We start from the raw sequence: 26,691 nt of genomic DNA on the forward strand, positions 1-26,691 counted from the left end.
AAATCAAAACTCGCTTAGAGAATTACAGCAGCAACTGCGGGAACGAGAAGCCAAGCAATAATTAATCAGTTACCACGCTGAGATCAGTTTTGTGCTTCCTTTCCTCGGTTAGCCTCGGTGGGGAATCTGTGAGCTCATGACCGTCGATGTCGTCATTGTCAGCTGGCAGAGACTCGAGGCGGATACGAATACTAAAACGCTGGCAACAGCAGCAGCAGCAGCAGCAGCAGCAGCGACAACAGCACCGATGTTGGCCAAAACGCTCGCTTCAGTTCAGTTCGCATTGGATTCAAGAACGAGGCGGTCGGAAGCGAGGTAGAGCTGGCTAGCAGCAGCATCGGGAAAAATACGCGGAGAAAAACAAATACGCGACGACGACGGCAATTCTACTTATAAACTTAAAAATAATACATAAATATATAAATAAATTCGTATGTGAGTGAGTGCGCGGAACTGAAATTATGGCAAGAAAGTGTTCAACGTTTTGAGTGACATTGAAAGCACTCTACCACTAAAGATCGATCGTAAACCCAATCAAAGTTTAAGCCATATAAAAACCGTGAATATCCCTTACTAAATTATAAGTTGGTAAAGCTCGGGATACCATGTCACAGGGTCAAAATCCCACGCCAACGCCCGGCACACCGCCGCCCTCGCGAAGGGCCAACCGACCGCCGCGGATTAACATTCACAACCTGAACAGCGGCTCGGCAATGGGCCAATCCTCAATGCCACCCAGCGCCCAGCCACCCTACACGGCGCAGACAAACTATGGCACACAAGGTCCTTACTGGCCGCCAGTGGCCAATCCCTTCGGATCCGGCAACTTCATGACCAAGGGCTACGAGGGATTCCTTGATCTCACCAAGTCGGGCATGAGCTTTGGCGAGAAGTTCACCTTTGGCCTGTACAACAAGTTCAGCAAGTGGTCGCGCCGCTGGTTCACGCACATGTTCCTGCTCTTCGTCCTGGGCCTCTACAGCGTTGGAGGCGCCCTCCTCTTTCAGACTATAGAAGGTACTTCAGGGGGTAAATCAAGCTAACAGCTTATCAGGATCTGGCTCAGATTTGTGCAGATGAAATGTTTAATTTGGTGGTGTTTCGAGAGGCCGTGTAGTTGATTTCCTCTACAAGCTTTCATTAGGTCTCCGGACGCAGAGTGCACTATAAACGCCTTTGTTTGCTTATCAAGCTCTTCGGCAATTTGTTTGGAAAACAGTAAACAGTTCCCAGTCATTCGGATAAATACACCTGCTGCCGAATGTCTGAGCCAAATTGTAATCGTAAAAACACGACCCATCAGTTTGGCAGACGACTGAATCAGTCGGTTCACAGAATAGGTGAAGGTACAATCGAATCTCGGAGATAGACATTGATGAAACAACAACAATGTGTCGTATAAACAATCAAGTTTAAGATGATTAATTAACGGATGGAAATGGGGGCTTCTCCATTCACAAGTGAGTGTAGTATTATGGCTGAAAAAAAAAACATGCAAATCTACCTAATGGAACCACCCAGTACACCACAATGCATTTGGTGCTCTTATTTGGAAAGCCAAATCCCTTTGATTTATGGCAACCAAGCGCGTAAATGTCTTGGCAATGCTCCCATACAATATTCTGTGACTCTGGGCAAAAGTTGAGAACTACACTCGGGTCAGGGTTACTTAGTTTTACTTACTAATAGAGGATTGATTATGCTTTCAGTTCGACAGGGAGAGTTGGAGAAGCTGGAACTGCAGGCACTCCAAAAGCAATTCTTTGAGGAGATGCGCAAGATGACCAGGGATCCACAGCTAAGCGGTGTAAGATGTCACACTTTATGAAAATGGTTACAAACTTTCAATTCAATGCCTGAATATTGCAGTGGTCAAAAACCGAGTTCGACAGTCAAGTGCTGCGGATCATAAATGATCATCCATCTGTGGTGGAATCGCTGCTGAGGAACGGACTGGCCGAGAAGCCGGACCCTTGGTCCTTCTGGAATGCCATGGTCTACAGTTGCACCATTTACACGACAATAGGTGAGTGAAGTGGGGGCATCATTTTCATGGGGTCCAAGTGTGTTGTGGGTACAAAAACGCCCACGCACGGAAAATATGTTTGCTTAGGTCGCAAGACTTTCTATTTATATGTTGCGCTGTTCCTCTTCATTATTAAGCCAACAAAAATATATGTGACACAAAAGATGGAAATAGTTTTGAATATTTTTTTGCGATCTTCGTCGTCGGCGCTTGTGCGTGATAAAAAATCACGTCTCTTATTGTGCAGACAGTTATGAGAGCGCTCTCGAGTGGCGTCCGAATTCTTTGGAATACTGTCACCGTTCTTAATTGGGACTTATAAATAACTCAGCACAGCACGGCACAGCCTTTCACCTCATTCGAATTTTCCCAAAAATGTTCTCCTCGGTGCACCCATACATACATACATATTCTCTATCGCATTTGCAATAATTTCACTTTTAATTTGCAAACGACTTCACGCCCATAAACATGCCACGAAAATGGAAATTAATTCGTCCGAACAAATCTACCGCTAAGATTTTGAATAATTATTCTATTTCGTGGAAATTATGTTCAATTTTTGTGATGTGGTTAGCTAATGGTTTGATAGCCCCTTTTTTATTCGATTAACATGCTCTGCGGCTTTAGTGTCGCCTCTATTTGCCAGATGTATTTTTTATATTTCTAGTAAATAAATTCTGACCGCTTGGCTCCTCTTTTGACAAGCTTCCAAAACATCAGACAAGTAAGAAATAAATACTAATAATCCTGCGAGTGTGGAAACACAAAAGCAATTAACACAAATATCTAAATTATGGTCTCCACTACGACGACAGAATTTGGCTCTGAAACAAGTGTCTGGTAAACAGAAATGTGAATTTTAAATTGTGAGTGCTTTGAATACACTCACAGTACGTCAAAATTGGCACAAGATGTAAGCAAAACATCGTCATAAACCTGAGGATGCATTTGTGATATAATACACAGTGCAGTTAATTTGAAATCGAGAGGGACTGACTGAACCTCACGTGAGTAAAAGGATTATTTTTAGCAAACCAATTTGACTCAAGACAAATTTTGAACGATTGAAATAAATTGTCAATTGTCCGAGTCTCGAGCAGAAAATCTCGAGTGATTTATGCCCAAAGTAAACACTATGCCGAACTGACCATTAAACCAGAAAGCACTTCATAATTCCCCAGCCAAAAGCAATATCATAAAACTGTTGCTGCCGCTATTATAACAACGCTTAGTGAAGCCATTCGACGGCCGATTGGAGGAGGCAGAGGCCGACAAGTTTAATAAAATGGTGCATGCCCAAATGGAAAACAAATCGCGAGGGCAATTCCAAAATGTTGAATGAAATTGCGAAAAATAAACAAACACAAAATCTCAGCGAAATTCCATAAAAGCGAACACGATCCGTCATCAACGATTCGGCACTGAAAAGTATCTGATGAAAATTTACCAGAGATTTTAATTTATGCGAAAATGCAAAGTGCCGAAATGGTCTATAACAACAATGACGTCACCGGGAATAATGATAAAATACGAGAAGTCCAACAAAATATATAAAATTTGTTGGCGATTCATTTTCAATAAATATTCGTTTCGCTGCGAGAACAGCTGCAAATTAAACAAATTATATCCACGAATCGAACAGCTAGTTGCTAGTGGCAAGCGGAAGGAAACCCCCATGCCAAGCATTGTTAAGCGTTTTAAACAAATCCCGAAGAATTCATACAATTTCAAGGGAATTCGGATGAGTTGGATGCTTACATAAATCTGATAAATTATAATTCCATAAAGCTTTTGAGTAGGGTTCAAACTTCCGGTGGTCATTGGATATTTAATGTTTACAATTTTCTTGCTTCACAACTTGTAAAGATTTTCGATTCACATCAGTCCCTTTAGTGTGTAATATTCTGGCTCTGTTATTTGGCCAAAAAGACTATCTATATCGAATATATTTTAAAAATTATTAATACTTTGAAATAGCTTAGTATATTTCAAATATTTAAATCTTAGCAGTATTTACTAAGGGTCGATATGCCTCTAAAATTGTCGTATAATATATCTTAATAAATATCAATTCAAAGAGTGTTTCTATGATCGATTTCCGAGCAAGGCTACATATATAAACTTCGACTTCCCGAAGTCAGTTTTCTTTTCTTTTATATATAAAATCATTTCTCTCTGCCAAACAAAAAGCGGAAATAGTTCAAGAAAATTATGACATAAACTAACGTTCCCAATTATATGGCTCATTAATTCTATAACTTTGTATTTTGTCGATTGTGTCATATTTTTAAAAATGTTAGACTGTGTGAAAGGATTTTTTGTTGAATATCAAAGGTTGTAATTTAAAAAAAAGACTCCTCTTGAAAATGTATTTAAAATCGCCATCTATGTTTTAGTTTGAATGGCAAGCTGTGTCGAACTTTTCGTGCTCTTTATAGCTTTTACAGTGGTCTTAATCCTATACAAATCTTAGGTGTTCATATTTTATTTGCAAAGAATTATATACTTTATATATCAAATACTGGAAATTAAAACGGAAACTCCCTAAGGGAATACTCACACTTTCGCTAACTTCAAATAAAACTTTTGTTAATAAAAGCTTTTTTTTTAAATAATTTTACTTTGGCAAAAGAAAAGGAACATGCCTTTATTATAATAATTTAATAAGAAGAACATGTATACTTGAAGATGAAGATTTAACAAATCTAAAGCCCAAAATCACATATAAATGCATCGAATACAAAAGATACTTTCCGACGTTTGTGGCTATGGCGGAACAGCTGTTGGGCAGCCACGAAAATATAGACAACAAAAGTGAAATTGAAAATTTTTTAAATTTCTATTCGCTCTCAGCAGTTGGATGCCAGCCGTGGTCGAGTCAGCGAGCACCCATAAAGAGCAATCTCTCGGTTCGCGACGAATTGTAGAATATCTATAGAATCAGATACAGATACGGATACAGACTTTTTCGCATATGTAACCGCAAGTGTCAAAGTAATACAGGATACCTCGAGTATATTTCACCCAGTCCCAACTGGGAGCAACTGCATCTCGATTAAAAGGAGACCCTAGCTGGGTTCACTGCAGCCAAAAGTGATATAATTACCCAGAGGCATAAGTTTCATCAGCGGAATATGAAGGCCTCGTTGGCCCGTTAAAAATAGACGGCCAGAACATGAGCGCGAGCACAAAGATAGATCGAGAAAGTAGCACACGACAGCGGCTGGACATGGACATGGAGCAGGCGGCGGAGGCCAGACACCAGCAGCGCCACCGCCGACGCCTGGGACGGAGCCATCGCGAGCCCACGCCCGTCACCGACTTCCAGATGCTGGGCGACCAGAGTCCGGCCAGAGACGACCCCCCCTATCCGGATCCCTCGCCGCAGATGGTCCGCATGCAGATACGACCTCCAGGCACTCTGTCCGCCCACGAGAGCAAGATCCTCCGGAAGCGGGATAAGAGTTTTGCCAACACCGCGTCGCGCAGTCATTCGCAGCCACGGGAAGCGGAGAGGCTGAGCAGCCCGGATGCCCACCATCTGATCAAGCACCGCAGCTTGTCCTCGCCGCGTCACAAGGAGGAGTCCAGCGAGAGCGAGATGACCACCGGCAGCAGCAGCCAGCAGCAACAGAAGATGCCTCCAATCAGTCTTGGCCAGACGCACGACACTCTCACCCGGCTGGAGCAGAACCTGCAGCGCTTCGAGGATGAGCGACGGCGGTTTGACGCCGAGAAGCGTCTATTCGAGCGCGAAAAGCGGGAGCATAAGATGCGCCACCGCCAGCAGCTGGACAACGAGGAGCGGAAGCGTCTGCTCCAGAGCTACCGCAAGCTCAGCGATCGCATACAGCTCCCACAGGACGAGGAGGACCGCCGCCGTCTCATCCATAGTCTGCGCCTCCAGAGGCACGAGGCGCCCAAAGTCCGAGGACGCAATCGTAGTAGCGGTTACGAGGAGTCCTCCACACAGTTTAGCTCCTCCGATGCAGAGCCTGCGGAGGAGATGCACACTCGGGCACGACCACTCAAGTCCCTGCCGGGTTACGTAGCTGCTCCCATTCGTGGAGCTCCGCCACCGCCTCCTTCAGCTCCCCTAAAGCCCCCGGAAAGAGTCTCCGTGAGCAGGAACAACTCCCTGTCGCCGGTGAGACCACAACGTCGTTCCAAGACACCAGAGCAGCGGGAGGAGATCCTTCGCAAGCACGAGTACGTGGAAGTGGGGGAGACCAGGAGCGAGGCCATCAAGCCCCGGGCCACAGAAGCGGAGCAGCAATCGGATCTCATGAGAAAGTACATGGAGGCGGCAGAGCGGGCGGCCAAGGCGGAGGCAGCTTTGGCAGCGCAAACCCTCTCGGCGGAGGGAGTGCGTCGGAGCAATAGCTTGCGGCTGGCAGAGAAGGAGGAGAAGTGCACGAAAACGGAGGCTAAGCGGAGCTCTAGCTTGGAGCGCCCCTTAAGGGCCAAGCGATCGGGCAGCCTGGAAAGAGGAGAGAATGTTATGAAAGTAGAAAGTGCCACTCAGTCATCAGAAGGTGCTGAACCAGATCCCGAACCAGAAGCTGAGCTGGATGTAGCACTACAACAAGAAGACACAATCCCCAAGGTAGAACTAGAAGTCAAGCCAACATTTATGCAGCGCCTTAGGAACTGGTTTGGCCGCAAGAAAAAGATTGCCGCCGAAGATGTCACGGATTTAACTGAAAAACCTCTGCCGGAGAAGATAGCCTCGCGGGCATTCCTCTACCACTTCCGCCTGGAGTCGGGCCACGAATGGAGGCGCCTCAAGCTGGACTACCCACAACGCGTGGAGGAGATGCGTCACCTTCGCAACCACTGTATCTCCCACTGTATACTGCTGGCCATGCTTCTGGGATTCGGAGGGCTCCTCTTCCGGTATACGGAAGGAGCCTCGGAGAACATCTACAAGTGCGAGGTGCGCAAAGTGAAGCGCGATTTCATCGACAACCTGTGGGACGTCAGCCACAACATGAGGTATGGCTGGTTAAGAACCCGGAGGGCCGGTGCGGCGAGTGACCTGTTTGTATCTTTGCCACAGAGAGGATGACTGGAAGTCTCTTGCACGCCAAAAGTTGCGCAAATTTGAGGACGAACTAAACACGCTGGCCGAGCTGGGTCTACGACGTTATCCCGGCCAGAAGTCCTGGAACTTTATCAATTGCTTTATATTCTGTTGGACCGTAGTCACCACCATAGGTAACACCGGCATAGAAGTCATCGATGGAAGGTTTATTCTTAATTTGCTCGAGCAGTTGTTGACCTTTAAGCAGAAGATCTTGTACCTAAGTTGTTCCTTGTAGAAAGAATTTTTGTTCTATTGAATCACTTAGTTAATTTATTAATTAATTTTCTCCCATGTTCTCTTCGACAGGTTACGGTCACATCACTCCAAAAACGAATCTAGGACGCTCACTGACCGTCATATATGCCATCATTGGCATACCCATGTTCCTGATCGTGCTGGCCGATCTGGGAAAGCTCTTCACGCGCAGCGTCAAGTTCCTGTGGGCGTATGTGCGGCGCGTGTACTACACCCGCTCCTGCCGGCGGATCCGGAAGCAACAGCAGATCCGGGACGCCATGACTGGCTTTAATACTGTGTACGACATGGCCATCCGGCGACCCAGCATGTTCTTCGGCAAGTCTGGCGAAGAGAACGACGAGGAGTCGCAAGATGCGGAGGCAGGGCGCTCACTGGGCACATCGCACCCGGAGACACCCACATCGCCGTACCCAGAGACCTTCGAGGTGGACGATGAGTTCAATCTACCAGTGTCGGTGGCCTCTCTCCTTCTCATCTCCTACATCCTGCTGGGCACCGCCGGCTACGTGATGGTGGAGTCGGAATGGCAACCCCTCGATGCCTTCTACTACGTGTTCATCTCAATGTCCACCATCGGTTTCGGCGACCTGGTGCCAAGCAATCCCATCTACCTGATGGTCAGCATGATCTACTTGATCTTCGGCCTGGCCCTGACCTCCATGTTCATCAATGTGGTGCAGATCAAGCTCAGTGACCACTTCAAGCGGGCCAGCGCCAAAGTGGGCGCCACCATCGGCATGAACATGGCCAGCGAGTTCGGCGATGAGGGCGGCTCCCAGGTGAAGACTCCCTCCGAGCTGGCCTCGGTGCATGGATCACGTCTGGACAGGATCGAGGAGGACGGTCATGAGGCGAACGGCCACTCGCCCGTGCCACCATTGCCCTCCATTCTGCGAACACCACGTCCCCTGTCGCCAGCGTTTAACGGAGCGGAAGTCAATGGAAGCCGCGATACGGATGTGAGTCCGCCGCCACTCTTGCCCAGACGCCAGGTATCCGTGGAGCCCCAGCCGCCGGCGGAAGGGGAGAACAAGAAGAAGAAAAAGCACAGATTCTTCTAAGGCAACGACAAGAAGGAAAACCCTGCCTGACAATGTTATTAACTAGTAAGAAACCTCACAAATGACATGGCAATTTTAATCGAATTTACGAGAACTTCTGCACACACATTATTTATTATTTGTTATTTAATTTTACTTGTCACCATCCTAGGCTAAGTCTAAAGTTAATTGAATAAAATATGACAGTTGACAATGGATTAGAGTTTAATTAAGACTAGAAAAGGTAAGCCAACATAAAACCTTTATTTTTTATTTTTTATTTTGACCGAATGCTCCAATTAAAAAGTTCAAGGATAAACGAACTTGAACGTCCAATTTAATTTAAAATAAATAAATAAATATTGGATAAAAGTGCTTAAAGTGATTAAGTTACTAATCAATTAAGTCCATCTTCGTTAGTTCCCCATACAGAATGCAACTATCAAATGCATGTGTGAGCATTGGATACTTTGTTCAGGAATGCTTCTGATAATCCCAGCCAGCGAGAGGCAGGGACTTAGGCAGCGGCGACAGGACGAAGCGTCAGGATACAAATCCAAGTGCACTCGGCAGCTGCACATCTGTTCGTTCGAGAAGTCTAAGAGGCGAAGAGGCAACGGCGGTACGCTGAGTTTAGAGAGCGTAGAGTGTTCGCGCTCTCACACGACAGGACGACAGGGTTCGGGTTTCACTTCGGCTGACGCTGTTTCGATTCCACGGCGTTCCCCTGGAGTAAAGTAGAGTCCTTAGAGAGGGGTTGCCTGGCCAGTTGTTGTTTTGACAGCGTGCAGTGCGGTTCGGACGTCGGGTTACTTCGCCTTTGCTCCTTTACCAAAAAAGAGGCGCCAAAGCCAATCAATTGACAAATATTCTACCAACCGAGTGGACACAGCAGTGAGGCATCGTCCCGAGATTACCACTGCTATATTGATATTTCTGGTGACTCAAGAAGAGGGTGAACAAAGCAAACATTTGGTGTCCCGATCTCACAATCGATCGCGGTGGAAGAGCGAGTGACCGGCTGCTCCCTTCGGTCTCTCTGTCTTTTGTCTTTCTCTTTGTCGCTCATAAACACCCCTTGCCGTTGGGTCTCTAGTGTCGCGTGTGCCGCCAGCCACAAACTACAGAGCTACAATCCGTAGAATACCATATATACTTGCGAGTTGCACGGTATACCCCGTCGCCACCAGGTGTGCGTCAGTGTGTCCGCCTTGGACTTGGCCGATTCTTCTGGTTCTTGCTTGTTGTTTCGGGTTTTTTTGTCCTTTTTTGTTTTGCTGCAAAGATTCCTTTCACAACATTGCATCCCAGCTGTCGTCCTGGAATTTGCCAAATGACGCCCGTCTGTAGTTGATTGGAGAACCAGTGAACCACATAGCTTTCTCCCAGGAAATTTCAACGCAACTCGCTAACATGTCCGCGGTTAGCAGTCGCAATCAGAAAATGGAACAACAGGTAAGAGTTGCTTTCCAGGAGAAAGTCCTAAAAACAACCATTTAGAACAAGTTACACGAAGAAGAGGTTCATGGAAATATAGTTTCCAGAGTTTCTAGAGAAAGTTTTACGTGTTGAAGAAATTTAAACAATTCTTTCATAGGGTATATAATAAACACACAGTTGTAATATTTGATGACGATCTTGCTATATTCTGAAAAAAATAATGTATATAAAAATATACTCTAGTTATTTTGGTGATTAAGAACCTGTACAGCAGGTTCTGACAGAAGAAATAAGGGGAAATAACAGATAGCAGAAATATTTATGACTCACTTTAATTTTTTGCAAAGTTTTGAAGAAATTTTATTATAAAAAAGAAAGGGTTTTCAATTAAATTTATTTTAACCATATCGATATCGAGAATATATAAAATCTAATTTCTATACTGAGAAAGTTATAATCTGCAGAATTACGATGTACATTTTATATTGAATAATATTACTCTATGCTATTCAAATATTTTTACCTGTAGTTCATATGAATTGGTAATTTTAGAGACATCCGAACCTTGGACGAATCATCATTTGAACGAATTTGAGTCTGGCATTTGAACTCGAATCAAATGAACTCCAGGACATGTACCGGAAATTTTCCGGGGGCGTTTCCAGAACATCCTTTCCATTTTTGAAGTCCAAATATTGAGCATTTAGATTGCTATAAGATATTTAATTTTATAATTTAATCAAATAATAGAGTTTATACTTTAAATCTTCTAAAACACACTTTTTATAAAAATCTGCTTCAAAACATTTTTAAGAAGAAGGTCATTAAAATTAACTTAATAAAAATAACGTACATACCTCTGATGGCAAGATTTGAACCACCAAGCCCCTAGACAGTATTGGGCGCAATTTCTTTTCCTGTGGGCATCGTTATCCCGATCGAATGTGGAGAAGGCCTCGCCCTTGTGGTAGATTAACGAGTCGCCGGCGGTGCCCGAGTGACTACCCAGTATCTTCAGATGGTAGTTTTCCGACTCATTGCCAATGGCAAACTCATCATATTTGGCGAACTTTTCCACTCCGGCCTGGTTTTCCAAATGAACATAAAGTTCGAAAGGCTGGAATGTCGTCAGCAAATGCAATTTTTCGAGACCGATGAAGAAATCCCCGTTTAAGTTGCCAAATCCTTTTTTGTAATCACTCCAGTCGCGGTAGAAATTGACCAGACCATCGCGTCGCCTCTGAATGACCAACCAGCCTTGGCCGGCCAACTCGGAGTCACAGAGAGCCGGGAAAGCCTGGTGTCCCGGCACCTGAACAATAACGCTCGTGTTGTGATGATTCCTAATCAGGCATGAGGTAGGATAGATACCCTCATCGCCCTGGGTAATTGCCTCTCTCGTCTGCTGCAGTGACTCCCGGCGGGCCTCCAAGCTGATGAAAAATAACAGACTTAATCCGGACTTTTTGACCCTTCATATAGTACTTACTCGAGCAAAAGTTTATCAACAGATGCTAGTATGTCCGCCGTAGTCTTGAATTCCTAAGAGAAGAGTAAAGTTATACCCTATGTGAATCGAGTTAAGGTCCTTAGCTCACCTCTTGCAACTGAACGGAGGTTATCATCTCGGATACCCCCGCAGATATAAAAAGCGATACTACAGCCACAATGGCTATAAAAACACTTGGGTTATACATTTTCGATTTCACTGATAAGAGATAAGTCGTGCTATAGTCTGATCGGCTTGTCGACACCAAGTGAGCTCAGTGAAGCTGAGATTGAGCTTTTAAAGTCTCAGAGAGATAAAAGAGCTGGCAAGTACGGTCTAGTGTTACCAGAATATAAAACTTACAAAATAATTGTAAATGTACAAATTTAATACTTGAGCTTTCTAATTCTAACTTTAATGGCTAAAATATTTCCAAAAGAATATTTAATTTTAGCAAGGGCTTGCCAGCAATGCCACTCTCCCGCTCTTGTTTTCATTGCCAGCCGAGTGGTGAAAATTTGTAAAAGAGAAAAGAAAACCAAACTTTTCTTGAACAAGCAATCCCTATAAGCCGGATGGGTCCCACATTTCCCGTCCTTTCAACCGCAAATCTGACCGCTCCATCCCAACAACACCCAAGTGCCTCAACGCCTTTTCCGAAACGCTTTGTTGTGCCCAATTTCTCGTGGCCACCTGGCCGTCTGTTGCCCGGGGCAACGAGGTCCAAATAAATCGAAGCCAACCGCCGAAGGCTTCCGGGAGTGCGGCTTGGGTGGTGCACTGGCTGCAACAAGAAGGGACTGTCATTGGCCCTAATTATGTTGGTGGCACGGGCTGCGATCCCGCCCACTTTTGACACCCAAATCGAAGGACTTCGATGTGGTTGCCAAGTGGCAAGTTGCAGGTCGCTTGAGCTGGTTCGATTCCGTGTCGTGCTGGCTTATAAAACATGCAAAAGCTTTTCACGGGTCGTCGAGGCTCCTTAATGGCAGGACCACATGGAAGCATAATTCCAAGACAATTTAGAATCAAAAGCTATTGTCCGGAACAAATGTTTCGAATGGGATTTCATATCGACAGAAATTTAATTGATTTAATGCTCTTATTTGGTCAAACACATTCCATGATTGCCTCTCACTAAGGCTTGTCCAAACAAATCCCCAGGATTAGTATGGGTATGGTATTCTTAAAGTTAAGCTTCAAATATGGGTTGAAAATATATTTACATACATTAAATTACCAACTAACGCCCAGTCATGCCGAAGCATAGAATCCTTTGCAAGGATTGCATTCACCATTCATCTCTCTGGACAAACGTTGGGGTAATTTCCTCGAGTTAAAATAAAGCCAAATTTATTTCGGCCATAAAAAACGAAAAAGGGGGTCACAAAGTGAAAAGGAACACTGAAGCCAATTTGCACTTGGCATAAATCAACAGGAAGATATATGGCCGTCAACTCATAAAGCGGTCGCTAAATATACACAAAGGATTAATGAAGACTTCGTCCTGGACTCCCCCGCACCAACATCGCACTGACTGAACGTCGTTGTTTGGGTCCTGCGTAACTATGGGCAACTGTCCCGCACATATCGTCACACAGCCAGGACACTTGGGACAGACAACACTAACTAGAAATATGAACAAAACGAGTATTTAGTATTTGTTTTCATGTTCGCCGTCGCCCATGAAGTAGCGTTAAGCGAGGAGGTCACAAAATCGATGGCTGTCCGCGTTGAGGCGGCGCACTAAGCCACAGGATAATGCGAAGTAATAAGTCACTCAATTGCTCTCGCCCCTTCCACGTGTGAGCATAATGTTCGATTTCCCCTAAAACTTTCCTCGCACTTTCCCTCACACGACAGCCAATAAATATGGCAGCCCTAACCGGATATGACGCACCGCCTTCACTTTCTTAATATACAAGCAGAATAGGGTGATCCTGTGAGGAAAATATTAGAGATTTAAAATATATATTAAAAAAAAGGCTAATATTTATAAAATAATAAAAATAAATGAACAGGAACTTATGCATATAAATAATTTTTTTTTGTGCTTTATTTCATGCACATTCCAAACCCCTACATACAATTTTATTTTCCTTATAAAATTGATAAGTTATTTTAAAAATGGATGTATAAGATATAGTATCAAAGATCAGGCTAACACGAAAGGCTAAGTAGTTTCCCCTAAAATCCAGTTACAACTAAGGTCCACCTTAGTTGGTTTTTGTGCCGTCACTTGACTTTACGGCTTTTCCTTTTGTTCCAAGCCTGTAATTTGGGCTCTGTTGCTTTCATTCCGAGGTTCTTGACCCAACGGACCCAGTGGAAAAACCGGCTGGAACGGCGACCAATCGAATCGAATCGAAAATTCACTAAACTTCTCGAATGTCAGCCCATCAAAGTCGACGAAGCCTTCAATATTTAATATGACCAAGGATGAGACAAGGTATTAGATGCGCATTTAGTTCCGTCATTAGGAACTGATTGAGTGCTTTGTTGAAAGCTTTTCAAAGGCCTCGGAAATAAAATACCCGCCACGAGCCGAACTTTTTTCTCCCAACTATTCAATGAGGAATTTCATGCCGTTTTGCCGCAAAACTATTTGATGAACAATTTTGCGGAAAATCCCCTGACTTACCTTTAAATTCTGGGGAAAAATGCGATGCGAATTCACTTATTTCACCCCGCCAAGGTCGAAATAGCAGGCAAAGCCGTAAACGCCCAGCGATGTTTTTTTATAATTCATGGCAAGCTCTTTGCAAACTGTTCGCACCTAAGCGCCCCCTAATCCGGGACGACTTTCGCAGAATGTTTCTCCTAAAGGAGAAGAAATAAAACCACGTATTGAAACGCCCCTAGAAAGAACATAGACCTGCTCTAATACTCGGGTTACCCAAAAAGCAATTCATTTTCAATGGAAGCACACAATTTCGGACACATATACTAATAGCTGGCAATAAATTGCTGGATAAAAGCATTTCAGAGCCTTTTCAGCAGCTCTCATTTCGTTTTGTGATGCTGCCATTTTTATTTGACTGAAACTGCAGTTTGACGTTGGCAGTTGGCAGTTTTGCAGCTTAGTGACCAAGTGCCAGGACTCTAATTTCATCTCACATTGAGCACTGGAAACTTTATGCTTTGGTTCGTGTTGAAAACCGACATTCAGTGTCAGGTTACTAGGTACGGAATAAGACTTGAAATTTGGGTATACATTTTCAAGAGAATACTTTTAAAGGATTTTTAATAATAGCAGATAGTTTACCTTTAAGGTTTAATTATCCATAAAGTTTCTAATATAAATAAATTGACTTGTATGCTTTATCAAACCATATATTCTCACTGCAAGTGCATAATTTTATTGCAATAAACTTTAGTGTTCCGTTTTTGTGATAATGAGAAATGTCCAGCAGATACTCATTTCGATTGCGAATTCCATTAATTGCAATTTGACGGCTCCCATGGCCATAGCCTTAGTTGATTCAATTTATCAGACAGAAAGTTTCTACGGCACCGTCAGCCACACCAGCGAAAAGTTTTGCATATACAGCAGCCAAGGAGGAGCAGGAGCAGGACCACGAGCTGACTGCATGTTGCAAATTAATTACATCCTTGGGAGTGGTGGTGTGACGAACAAGAGAGGGCAAACTTTTGGATCACTTTTCGCAACGTGCAACTGTTTGCGGAATTTAGCGAATATTTCACACAGGCTAAACAATTTGTTTTCATTACAAATATGAATAAATCTGATTTAATTGGCAAACTTGTTTCAGAGGTTTTTAAGTGGCTTAAATATGTCACAGTTGGCTAAATTTATGTAGGCTTAGTTTAATGCGAATATTCAAAATTTTAGCAATACTGTCACAGTCACAGAAAATCTAAAAAGACAGAGACATTCAAAAATATTAAAGGAGAAATAATCCTGAAAAGAAGAAATTTACAAAATTTAAATATGGTTTTTCAAGTGTAAAAGTTAAATTTCCATATGATTATGATAAATATTGTTATCAATACGTTATTTATTTTATTTTATGCTGATTGAATTGCCTTAATAAATCTGAAATTTAAAAGAGTTGAATTCTATTTTTTCTTCTAAAAGGTTTAATTTACTATAAGGTTTTATTTACTAAAGCTTTCTTTAAAACAAAGAAAATGTGAAGCAACTTAGTTCCCAGTTAATTGTAAATATATCATATACAAACCTCTGTTAAATCGTTGCAAATATCGCTCTACAATTGAAAGTATATTCTGCCTGTGTAGGGAATAACGACCAATAAAGGAAAAATGTCTTTAATCGCCTTTTGCACATCGGTTGTGTTTTGTGGTCGACTGTCACACGTGTGGTTTGCTGTGGTTTTCTGTGGCTGCAGCACCGGAAGCTGCAGCTGACAGTTTGCAGAGCTCACGTCACTGATTAAGTGGTCGGGCGGGTGGTCTGTGGTTTATCCTTTATCCCTTTACCAAAATGGACAGCACTTCGTTTAGCTTTCACTTTCTCGTGTCCTGGCGATGCCATTAGTCCTTAGCCCGTCGCCATTTGTATTCAGGCAGGGGCTTTGGTCCGAATAGTAGGGTCTGGACATGATTCGGCCAAATGTTGTTGCCAAATAATTTATGTGTCGCACTGCCTGAATTGTTTATGTGCCGGCTGATCAGATATTAATGCGAATTCCGTTTCATGGCAACAGAGGGGCTATTATTTGCACTTTTCCCATTCAATTGGAAACTAATTAGACCAGATATCGACAGAACCAATTAAAATGCATAAAGGTAGGAAAATAAAGTGGTTTTGTGCATTTGCATAAAGCCCGGCATGTTAATTGGGAAATTATGACAAGTGCCACAGCGATTGGTGAAATCCAATAAAGGATTTGGAAATGGAATGAATAGGATGGCGGTTGAATTGAAAATAAAACGAGGGAAGCGTTAATACAAAATGGCTTATTTAATATCGCTCTGGCAGGAAGGGGAAGTCGGTGTCCTCGGTCCCTCGACGCTGACTTACTTCGCTTTATTACAAAATCATACTTTCCTTCCTTCGTCCTTTTCGAGTGTCTCCTCAGTCTTCGCTTTCCTGACAGCAGCTGGAAAGACAAGACACTGAGGAGTGGTGGTGTCCCTACCATTTGCCATTCACTCAACTGAGATTTCTCACATTTTCACAGAGAGAGTCCTGGTCCTGCTCTTGGGCGCTTTTCTTCGCACAAAATGAAAATGTCCGAATGGACCTTAATAGTCAGATTATTCCTTGTTGCCATCTTGCACGATTCGTCAGATTTATGACACTCGCCTCCTGCGTCGCCGTCTGGCCGGAGATTAAGACTTTTTCAAGTGACTTCAAGTCGTGAATGGCTGCATGAGAAACTGCTGCAAGCCCAATTGAGCCCGGCTGGAAGAGGCTTCCAGAGGATGCTGCCCATCTACTCATCCACCCATCCATCCATCCACTTCAATTTGCATTTAAATCGGGCATTTAAAGGCGGCGTGGCGACCAGAAAGAAGCAAATCCAATTACTCTGCAGCCGGTTCTGTGCTGTTTGCTTCTGTTGTGATGACTTTTGCAATATTTATGACAGTTTCCAATTCTCATCCGGCATCCTGAGCCAGCCTCCAGGGAAAATATTCCACTGTGTGGGTGTGTTTGTAGCTGTCATAAGCAAATAACTGTATTTATTCAATTTGATTTACGTTTATTTTGCAAATTAATTGCCAAGTGCAGTCGTTTTCACCTGGCCAAAGGGGATTTAGTCCCACGAACTCGAAGAGCAACCCTCGCAGATTCCAGTGTCTTTGCTTAGGCACTTCGCTGAGGAAATGGACAGTCAGGACGGAGTTGTAAGCTAATTAATTCAGCTTCATCATACGCCCCGTTGCCCCCCAGCACAGAGCTGGGCCCCTCATTAGGAATTTAATTAAAAGCAGCGTGTAAAAATTATAAAAAAAATAGAGTTTTCATTTAGGTAATTAAATTCCACATTTTGGTGTCTGTTTTCCCTGCCAAGTTTCGGATTAATGTAGCTCATTTTTCAGTGCCGTCGCTTAATAAACAGAATATAAATAGTGAAAAAATATTATTTATTGATGAAAAACAAATATAGGTATAAAAATTCAATATAATTATTGCCAGAGTGATGAAAAAGCCTTGCTAAACTCATTTTCATTGCGAAAAATTGTATGAATATTTGTTTTCCTTTAGTGAACAGTCAGTTGGGCGTTCCGATCATTGTTTATTTTTCCAAATCGAGTCATCATCAGCCATAAAACATTTATTGCTCTCGACTTTTCGGCGCTGTTGGCAGGCATTTAAAATAAAACCATTTCAGTTGTGAGCCGGGAGACCGGGCGTTGTAAATGGAAATAAACGAAAAACATAAAAGAGGAAATTCATTGAGCGACTGCAGGACACGACTAGTCCCTTCCGCTGTGGGTCTCCATTGCGGCTGTCCGTTTTTCACTGGTGGCTCATCCGCTGAATTTGGCTTTAAGCTCCTCTTAATTACACTTTTAGCGCCTCTTTTGTCGGCTCTCTACGGGGACATCCTGAGATTTGTGTCGACACCCCGAAATGGGATTCCCTCGGAGCTGTAAAAATGTTGTACAATTTTATAATTTCGGACAAAAAGAAATCCAATGTCGTGCACATTTATGGAGTGTTGGTGGTGCTTTCCGGTCAGTAACTTTTGGTTGCCCCACTAAGTATGCAACAATTAACTCGCCTGAAGTGCTCCGTCTTAGGGAGCTCCTGCTGCCACCCACTGTCCACCGCTTTCCAACTTTCCCGGCGGCAGAAGCCTGTGGCGCTTCCATCAACTCGTTTTTACCACCTCATACCGCACTTTCGGCTCTCCTCGTGCGCTGCCCGTTTCTCATTTGCGGCCAGCTTCTGATTTTGATTGTTTGCCTGGACCCAGTCCACGTCCCCACCCCCAAGGACACAGCCCCCAACCCCGCTGGTTGCTGGCAGCTAATTGCGGTTAACCTTAAAGCGGCTGAAAGCGAAAACTTTGTGTCGGCTGTGCCAACTCTTTCCCCGTCCCTTAAATACCACCTCAAATGCCACCCCGCAGCCGAATCCATATTCCCTGGCCTAATTAGTGGTAGAGGTTTGTTTTATCGCCACCATTGAGACGAACGTAGCTGGGCTTCAATTTCGACAGAGAAGGGGAATCGCGATGTTTGACTTGGGTAAACACCAATTAAAATGGAAATTCTCATTTCTACAGATGGGAAAACGTTAAGGAATAATATAAACTATTTGAAAAGCCTAACTTTTTGAAAGTAACCTTGTTTATTTTATGTCCTTAGTAGAAAAGATACTCTTTGGGTTTTAATAATTAAGAAACTAACAACTTTTATGAATTTAAGTGATGTTTATTTTTTTAAGATTTTAATTTAAAACAGAAATATATATGATTGACATTAAGTCGATATTTGTATATGTGAAGTTTTTGGGTAAATCCAAGTTTTTAATTATCATTAGTAAGTCGAAAATGCATTAATTTTAATTCCGAAAATTTTAATTCTTGAAAAGTAGTCTTTCTTTATATTCCTTCTCCATCTTAAAGTATGTAAGTTTTATATCAGGAAAAACTTGTCTTAAAATTAAATCAAACCTTAAATAAATCCCTGGGAATCCAATTTATTACAATTCAAAAGGTTTTGACAAACGTGACTAGAATAATATGATGAATTTGCTACATTTGCTTGGTTTATGGCGAATACAAAGTTTACTCTAAATTAAATCGAAAACTTTTCTGTTGGATTTTATTTGAGAAAATCAGTGATTTTAAATAAAGGACCTCAAGTTATAAAGGTAGAACAAGTCATGTGAAAAAAGTTATAACATATTTCCAATAACCATCGTGGAAAAGTCAATTCCTTTGAAAGGAAAGCCATTGCTTGGGACCTCTCAACTGACTCAAGTTAAACATTAAATGAAAATGTGTATGTGTGTGTTTGTAGTCCTTCCAAGAACCGAGGAAAGTGGTCAAGGCGCGTCCTCAACTTCCACCTTAATTACACGAGCCCCAAGAGGAAGGCTGAAAGTTAAACAAGGCTCCTTGCCCTTCGATTCATTGAAATTGGAACGTGGTCTGTCATGTTGGAAAAATCGAAGGTTCCACATGTGAGTTTTGGGAAGAGTGAGGACGAGTGCCACGAACCGTCAATGAAATGGGAACTCGTCCCGCTGGCATTTTCTGTTGGCAGCCAGCTAGGCAATGTCCTCGTCACTCATTCATTCATTCATTCACCCATTCATCCATCCGCTCAGTGGGCCGCCAGTCAGGCATGTCAGCGTTCAGGTTGGATTAGCTCAGTTATCGTTAAAGGCTCCTCGTAGACCTCCTCTTTTCCCACTGCCATTGCCTTGCACCTGTAGTTTACTCAGTTCTTTGACAACCTTTGGTGTTCTGATTACATGGACGTACCCTATAGTTTTTGTGGAGGGGAATGAGAGTTCCTGTCACAACAATATTATTATAAGATTGTTATAATTACCTTATTAACAATGTATTTTAAATTGATTTTAAATAACAAGTCATTATTTCTCCGGTTATTTGGTTTTATTTATTCGTACTTACTGTCTTTGGTGACAGTTTTATTTTTGTCCTTCTAGATTCACATTTAATTCTCATGCAGATCCTTAAGCACCCCTTGAACCTACAACACTGCCTGTGTGTGTGTGTGTGTGTTTTTTATCGATTGTGTCCCCCTCTTTTCTGTTTGTTCTGACACTGAACCACAAACGCAATAACAGCGACTGACAACAGAACGCCCCAGCAATGTCGCTCCACGTGTCGTATACGCGATTGCATTTCAATCAATCCCATTGCAGTTTTTTTTTCTTACCCCTTCAAAAGGGTCTAATCTCTTTTTTATTCAGTTGCCATGGACAACGGTTTTTGACGTCACTGTGAGAGTGCAGTGAGTGTGTGCCCATGGCAGGTGGTATACAAAAGAAACTCCAGATTTCCTATCGAATGTCGAATCGGAATTAATGATCTGCCAGTGACATATGACAATCATAATGTCCGTTTGTCCTCGGCTATTAATTGTGGCTCAAGGCGGCCGCAATACATCGGATTAATGGGCAAAGCTATTTATTATGCAGACAAGCTGGGGATAATTAATCGAGCAGTATAATTAACCTGAATACCTTCACCTGGAGAGATTGAAACGTTGTCATGTTTTTCCTACTGAATGACATTTGCATATTTTAATCGAATTACAAGAATTCCGAGTTGCTTTGCGAATGCCTGTGCCTGTATTGAATGTGAAGGTCTCCCATTCGCACGTCCCATCAAGGTCGCGAAAAGCGATTGTGAAACTATTCAAAAATGAGATATCGCTCGCACACACAAGCATCGCATTGGGGGGCGCATTGTTATCGCCCTTTGGGTGATATACGGGGTGGAAAAAGTGGAAAATGTGGAAAATGTGCAGATGAAATTGCACATAGAATTTCACTTTTAATGCGAAGGGAAAACATTTGATGCCAAAAGACGACAACATGACAGCCAGTCGAGGCAAAGTCGAGCAAGAGTTCTGCCATTGCAACAGTGGCAACATGCGATAGTTGCGACAGTGGCAAAAGTTGCATGTTGCAACAGCAACTTGCGAGGAGTTTTTTATTGATAAAACTTTGCCGCAGCGACGCTTGGCTGAGTGGAGTGTGCCAAGGCAACGTCTGGTTGCTATCCTGTGTCCATATACCGAAGGGGGAAACTTCTGGTCTGCGCGTGCTTTCAACTAATTCAGAGCCAGCGCTCATCCTTGAGCCCATCAATCAAAACTTTATTTAAAATCCTTGTTTATTTGCGTCCTTCTCTGCATGATTTATGGGAACTTATCTTCGCTTAAAGACCTGTCCCCGGAGTCAGTTGAATTATTCAACTCTGAAAATTTCCCCTCAATACGTTTTAATCCGGCTAATTAGCGTTGACATGCCGTATGAATTCCCACACACGTCCCCGACAACTGTCCCCAGATGCAATTAAAATAATTACTGTCTGCTTAAAACTGTCGTCACTTGATGAATACGCCACAACTGCCACTGCTGTTGGCTCTTTCAAGGATACGCAATCAGGACTGTAGCCTGCAGATGAAAGGGAAACTTTTCCCATTCACGCCACGCACTCAAGGCGAGCGAGCCCGCCTAAGTAGGCTGCAATTTTGCGCTCAAGTTTCGCCAGAACGAAAGGAGAACGAAACGGAAATGCAGCTGCTGCCATCTCTGTCCCTGGCTTCCGCTCCGACAATATAAGCCTGAATGTAAATACATGCCAGCAGGGCTTTGCCTCTGCCGTCACCCTAATTAAATAACAATTTGGCAAATCCAGTTAAATCCCTGTCCAGTTACTGTCAAGCGCAAAAGGCCTTATCATAATTGCAAGTAAATTAGCAAAGCTGGCCCCGGGGAACGTGGTTAAACGATTGTACTGACAGGACCGACCCTCATCTTCGCCCTTCGTCATGCATGAATATTCAATCGAGTCATTCGCCTGACGACAGGCAATATCCATGGGCATTAAATGTGTTCAATGTGTCTGCCCTGCTCCCAGGCAGGAAGAAGGAGCTTCTCGATTCCCTTGTGGCTCGTTGATGGCCCCATCCGTCCGGTCTTGGTCCCACCGGACGTTGAAAGTTTCATTCGCATTGCCATTTCCCAGTTACCGCAATCAAAGGCACACAGAAGCGTTTATATTGAAAGTTTCCAATTGCCTGTAAAATACCAAAGCTGATTTTCCTCAACTCCTTCTATCCGCTGGCCCAGCCTCTGACTGGCACACACATATGCAGTTGGTAATCGTTTCAGCTCTCTGGGAAAAAAGGGGGTTTCCTTAGCGAAAAAAGCCATATATATATTTGGACCAAAGCCGATTAACTTGAGAAGAAGCGACAACATTTTTCTGGTTGCCTTGGGACCATAAGTTAGGATTTCATTGGTCAGAGGATGTTTTTTGACCAGCGAAAATAAGTTAAATCTTTTCAAACAGGAAAAAACCCAAATTTACTTTGTGAATTTTAGTTGCTTGGGATTACTTTTGATACAAAATCAAAATTAAGCTGCCCTAGATTCGTGTTATACCCACATATAACCCAAACATGTGTTGGTATCCTGTCTGCCCTGCAGAGTCTCAACTGAATTAATTCCCCGCATCGTATTTATCCTTCTCGCAAAGTTTCTTGCCATTTGTCACATACTTTTCGCAGCAACTTTGTTTATATTTCACACAGTTTCGTCACCTTAAGAAACTCAGCTTTCCCAGTCCCAAGGGTGACCGCAGTTCCCACCATCCCAAAGCCTCACCTCGGTTAACCTCGCACAAAAACTTCAGCCTCGACAAGGTCCCAACCATTTTGGTATGCAACAGGAATATCTTGAGCACGGATTTTGCAGTCATCTTTATGAAAGAAAATTTATCTAGCCAAAGGAGGGAAATAAGGAAAAGTAATATCTCGTAAGTAGCAAATAAATATGTGAGGATGTCAGAGACAGAACCAAGGAGAGAGTGGGGAAAATGTGTGCGGTTGGAGAAGGATTTCCATATTGAACCAGGGAAATAAAAACGGAGAACCGGAGACTGCTGCCTGGAAAAACTTAACCAAAGAATGCGAGCGCAGAGCGTTGGGAGGTGTTTCGAGTATCCTTGAATGCAAGGCATGTCCATGTGTGCATGCGGGGTCTTCTTTTTATGTGCACACATTACGAGAGTCCTTAAAATGCCACAATTTTCGGGGACTTTAAACTGAAACGACTGCAGATGCTCATTCGCCATTCACTTTGACGGCTTTGAAAAGCCGTGGAAAGTGGGCAGAGTGGGCGGGGTTGCGGGTTAAGTAAGGAAACAAAAGACTTGAAAATATTTTCAGCCAAATACCTTAGAGATTTTCTGCATTTTTAAATGCGGTTTTTCGTGGTCAACACAATGGCTTAAGAAGCACTTTAATTAATTAAAAATTTCTTCTTTCGGGTAAGTTTTTTGTGAGTTGTAAGCACTTTTTTCGAAACTTTATGAACTGAGTCAAATAAAACTGGAGTAACTATTGAATAGTTGGAGGGAAAGTTGCACGGGATTTGGCGAAGAACAAAGCGATGCTCCAACAGATTTCTCCCACGTAATAAAACCAAAACTTTTTCAATTTTGAAATTTTTATATCCTCTTTTCCCAAAAAAAAATAGTTACACTTGCTCAACCCACATGCGGCTTTGATATGTGATTTTTATTTTATTATTTCGTGCGCGAAATGACTATATTTCCCGGAAGAAATGGTTGCTGTTTTCCCAAAGCCGTGTTAGCAGCAATTTTTTGCGCTAACTTGAAATTATTACAGCAAAAGAAAATTCTGTGTATCTTGGTTAAAAAGCTAATAAGGTTTTTAATTAATTGAAAAATGTGGCTTGTAATATATGGTTATTTAAAAGAATTATTTCCCCTGGGATTCCATTTAAATGTAATTCTGTATGAAAAAGAAAAGAACCAAAATTTGTATACCCTTTCAGAGAAATGAAATGATTCCTTCACTGCATGCTTCGGACTAAAATTATAATACCCTGGAAGGGTATGAAAGTATGAAACCAGACCTAATGAATTTTCCAGGAACTGGCAAGAACTGTATACAGCTAATATTAATTATTCCCATTACTCTATATTTGTGCTTCCTGTATGAACTGCACCATGCAACAAAGGAGAGTCCAAAGTCTCTCCTCCAAACAGGGCAAACCCATTAATATTTGGATTCCCAGCACCTCCACACCTTCATCGACCAGAGAGCAAACAGAATGGAGCAGAATATTTAAGGACACTGAAAGAATTTAACTCCTTATTAGAGGAAAACTTTAAATTTGTTTTAGAATTGCAACTTTATAGTGCAAATAGTTAAAAATGTACTAAATTTATATTAGGTTTCAATGCAAATTTCACAGCAATTTCCCTTCTAAGTTCACATATGTCCAAAAAGATGTAGGATATTTTCTTACTGTTTACCTACGACGTACTCTGGTGATTCGCATTCCCGTGGCAACAATAGCCTGGCAACGGACTTACTCGTCGCCACCTGCCAACTCTTTATGTTTGCCCCGCACAAACAATTCTCCTCGCCGAGCACTCGCCGGGGAACGTGGCACATCCGGGGAATCCGGTACGGCAAGCCGTCAAGGCTCGCGGTCCCCCGGGCACTCTGGGACATCGGATGGAGGACCTGCCAGGCGGACACATGCCACGATGGAAACTGATTTGACCTTTCTGTGGGTAAGCGGACCAGCACAATCCGCCTCCTGGGTGTTTGCCCAATGTCCCGAAGTCCCGACGTCCCGAAGTCCCGGGGCAGGTGCAGAAGCGTGAACAGGGAGAGATGGCTGGGACCATGTGTCCCACTGCTAACGAGTGTGGCTCACGGACTTTCTGTTAGTCAGCCTTCCCTGCCAAGCGGACACATGCCTTCCGACACCCACAAATATGAAGAACAAAAGCCGGGATTCGCTAGAGGCAAAATTACTGTGACTTCTCTGCATGGTGGCCTCGACTTGGTTGGTCATAAGTCCTTTAAATATAACTTCTAAGTTCATAAAAGGCTAACGATAACGTACAAATAACTAGCCTTGGTCTAACTGATTTATTTTTTTACATTGTTATATCCTTGCAGGATATTATAATTTTAGTCCGAAACTTGGAACTAAGTGAAACTTAGTTATGCTAAATTTGCGATTGAATCCAAAAATTATATTGCAAACTGCAGGGATATAAGAACTTGATATAAGAACTTATTTTCTTGTTTAACTTCAGATAGTTCATATTTGCTTTCGCTTTATAGACTTTTCAAGCTGTTCCTATAAAGTTCCATAACGAGTTAAAAATATATATTTGCCGTAAAGTTGGATGAGTCAAGAAGTTTAGAATTGTATAGCCTTAAAGTCCACATAAAATGTAACCCCCAAGTCAAGAGCATGCATGTGCCTTTATTTTTCAAAAATATCATAACACATGACTCAATGTGACCGCGTTGGCATCGCGATTGTTTTCTATTCCTTTTCACTTCTTCAGGCACTTGCTCCTCGTCGCATTTCGCTGCATACTTTCAGGCTCACACGCATACACACACACAGAACTAGGGTCACACACATGGGGGCATGCTCGCACGCTCACACACAAAGCCGCAGTCAATGTCGCTTCTTGTCTGCTTGTTGGCTCTTGTTGTTATCCTTGTTATTGTTCGGAATTTGCATACAAACGGGGCCTGCAAAGGGGGAGAATTACACTAAAAACGTAACTAATTTGCGCCCGAGGATCTCACGCGTCTCAAATGTATTTTGTGACGGGACTTTGTGTCCTTAAGTGGCTTTGTCGAGTCTTAAAAACTTTGTCAGTGGGCTGTGAGCGAAGGAATTTGCACTTGTCAGGCGGCCCCACAGACGGAAATCAAAGTACTTGCCAAGAAACATTCAGCGGAAGAAGATGGGGAGGAAAACCAGGACGATTGGGGGGAAAGGATGTAGGGAACCGGGGGGCTCGGGGAAACCAAAGCAATTTTCTTGTTCCCATTTGTTGCTTTGCCTTGCGGTTGGCCAACATACAACTGCAAACCCGGATAAAGGAAAAGGCAGCATGTCAGTTGGCTTTATGCAAAAGGCGGAAGAAGCGACAGTAGAGCTGGTACAGTCAACGATAGCAACTAATAGGTGCAATAAACATCAATATTATCGATTGGCACAGCTGCCGATAGTAAATTATAGTTTTGTTAACTTTACTTTTGTTTTTTTTTTCGTGGAAAGTTTTTTATAAATCGAAATCAGACAATTAAAAAGTCAAAATTTATTTTTGATAAATAAAAACTTAGACAGGAAAGGTATCTTACTTTGAAAAATGTTATATCCTTTGGCATCATAACTCGGCCAATAATGCTTTAATTTTAATTCGGGAAGCTTTTCAGTGTTAATTTTTATTAGCTTTAAAAATCTGCATACCAAAATAAAAATTAAAAAAGAATTCAAAGTTTTGCCATTTTTTGACAATTTTAACGGTGTAACCCCTTATAAAATTTTTAAATTAAAAAAAAACAATTGAAAAATTTTTGTTGACCGGACATGGCTAGAATGATTCGCCAGTTGATGCTGATCAATAATATATATGATTTATAGGGTCGGAAATGACTCCTTCTCTGATTTCAGGATATCTGACTAAAACTATAAGACCCTTCCTATAATCCTAAAATACGCAAAATCCTTAAATTCAATCAATACTATATATGTATGTTCTTCCAGCTCTAATGTTCATCTGTCCGTAAGCATTCACATCCTTGGCTAGTTGAATGTGGCTTTTCTCTGTGGTCATGTTTCCTAAACCAAATG

At 42.7% G+C, this 26,691-nt stretch overlaps 3 protein-coding genes across 5 annotated transcripts in view; 2 read left to right on the plus strand and 1 right to left on the minus strand.

The window, feature by feature from the left end:
• Window positions 1–8,627, plus strand: LOC110179205 (uncoordinated protein 58). Of its 2 annotated transcripts, XM_020946624.2 has the most exons (4): window positions 1–1,017; window positions 1,710–1,807; window positions 1,870–2,026; window positions 7,422–8,627. In XM_020946624.2, the coding sequence occupies exons 1-4, from the start codon at window positions 606–608 to the stop codon at window positions 8,432–8,434; spliced, it is 1,680 nt and encodes a 559-aa protein (XP_020802283.2). In that variant the 5' UTR covers window positions 1–605; the 3' UTR covers window positions 8,435–8,627. The 2 variants fall into 2 exon arrangements, with proteins under 2 accessions (XP_020802283.2, XP_020802282.2); XM_020946623.2 differs by lacking the exons at window positions 1–1,017; window positions 1,710–1,807; window positions 1,870–2,026 and adding exons at window positions 4,668–7,024; window positions 7,089–7,246.
• Window positions 8,624–11,633, minus strand: LOC110179248 (fibrinogen-like protein A). Of its 2 annotated transcripts, none has more exons than XM_086828127.1 (5): window positions 11,452–11,633; window positions 11,343–11,395; window positions 10,711–11,286; window positions 10,377–10,564; window positions 8,624–9,895 (listed from the first exon to the last, which is right to left on the minus strand). In XM_086828127.1, the coding sequence occupies exons 1-4, from the start codon at window positions 11,548–11,550 to the stop codon at window positions 10,402–10,404; spliced, it is 891 nt and encodes a 296-aa protein (XP_086684253.1). In that variant the 5' UTR covers window positions 11,551–11,633; the 3' UTR covers window positions 8,624–9,895; window positions 10,377–10,401. The 2 variants fall into 2 exon arrangements, with proteins under 2 accessions (XP_086684253.1, XP_086684252.1); XM_086828126.1 differs by having other exon boundaries at window positions 8,624–10,061.
• Window positions 9,171–26,691, plus strand: part of ktub (Tub domain-containing protein ktub) — a 26,282-nt gene continuing 8,761 nt past the window's right edge. The window contains exon 1 of the mRNA XM_020946706.2: window positions 9,171–9,868. Within this exon, the coding sequence (XP_020802365.2) occupies window positions 9,827–9,868 (42 nt within the window). The 5' untranslated portion in view covers window positions 9,171–9,826. The remainder of the gene's footprint in view (window positions 9,869–26,691) is intronic.

The sequence above is a fragment of the Drosophila serrata genome, unplaced genomic scaffold (assembly GCF_035046125.1).
Source record: "Drosophila serrata isolate PLE 108 unplaced genomic scaffold, ASM3504612v1 contig_184, whole genome shotgun sequence".
In the NCBI taxonomy this organism is placed as follows: Eukaryota; Metazoa; Arthropoda; class Insecta; order Diptera; family Drosophilidae; genus Drosophila; species Drosophila serrata.

Coding starts and splice junctions, on each gene's coding strand:
- LOC110179205 (XM_020946623.2), top strand. CDS start 5,205: ATGAGCGCGAGCACAAAGATAGATCGAGAAAGTAGCACACGACAGCGG. Junction 7,025..7,088: donor GACGTCAGCCACAACATGAG/GTATGGCTGGTT, acceptor TCTTTGCCACAG/AGAGGATGACTGGAAGTCTC. Junction 7,247..7,421: donor GACCGTAGTCACCACCATAG/GTAACACCGGCA, acceptor TCTCTTCGACAG/GTTACGGTCACATCACTCCA.
- LOC110179248 (XM_086828127.1), bottom strand. CDS start 11,550: ATGTATAACCCAAGTGTTTTTATAGCCATTGTGGCTGTAGTATCGCTT. Junction 11,396..11,451: donor CCTCCGTTCAGTTGCAAGAG/GTGAGCTAAGGA, acceptor CTCTTCTCTTAG/GAATTCAAGACTACGGCGGA. Junction 11,287..11,342: donor GTTGATAAACTTTTGCTCGA/GTAAGTACTATA, acceptor ATTTTTCATCAG/CTTGGAGGCCCGCCGGGAGT.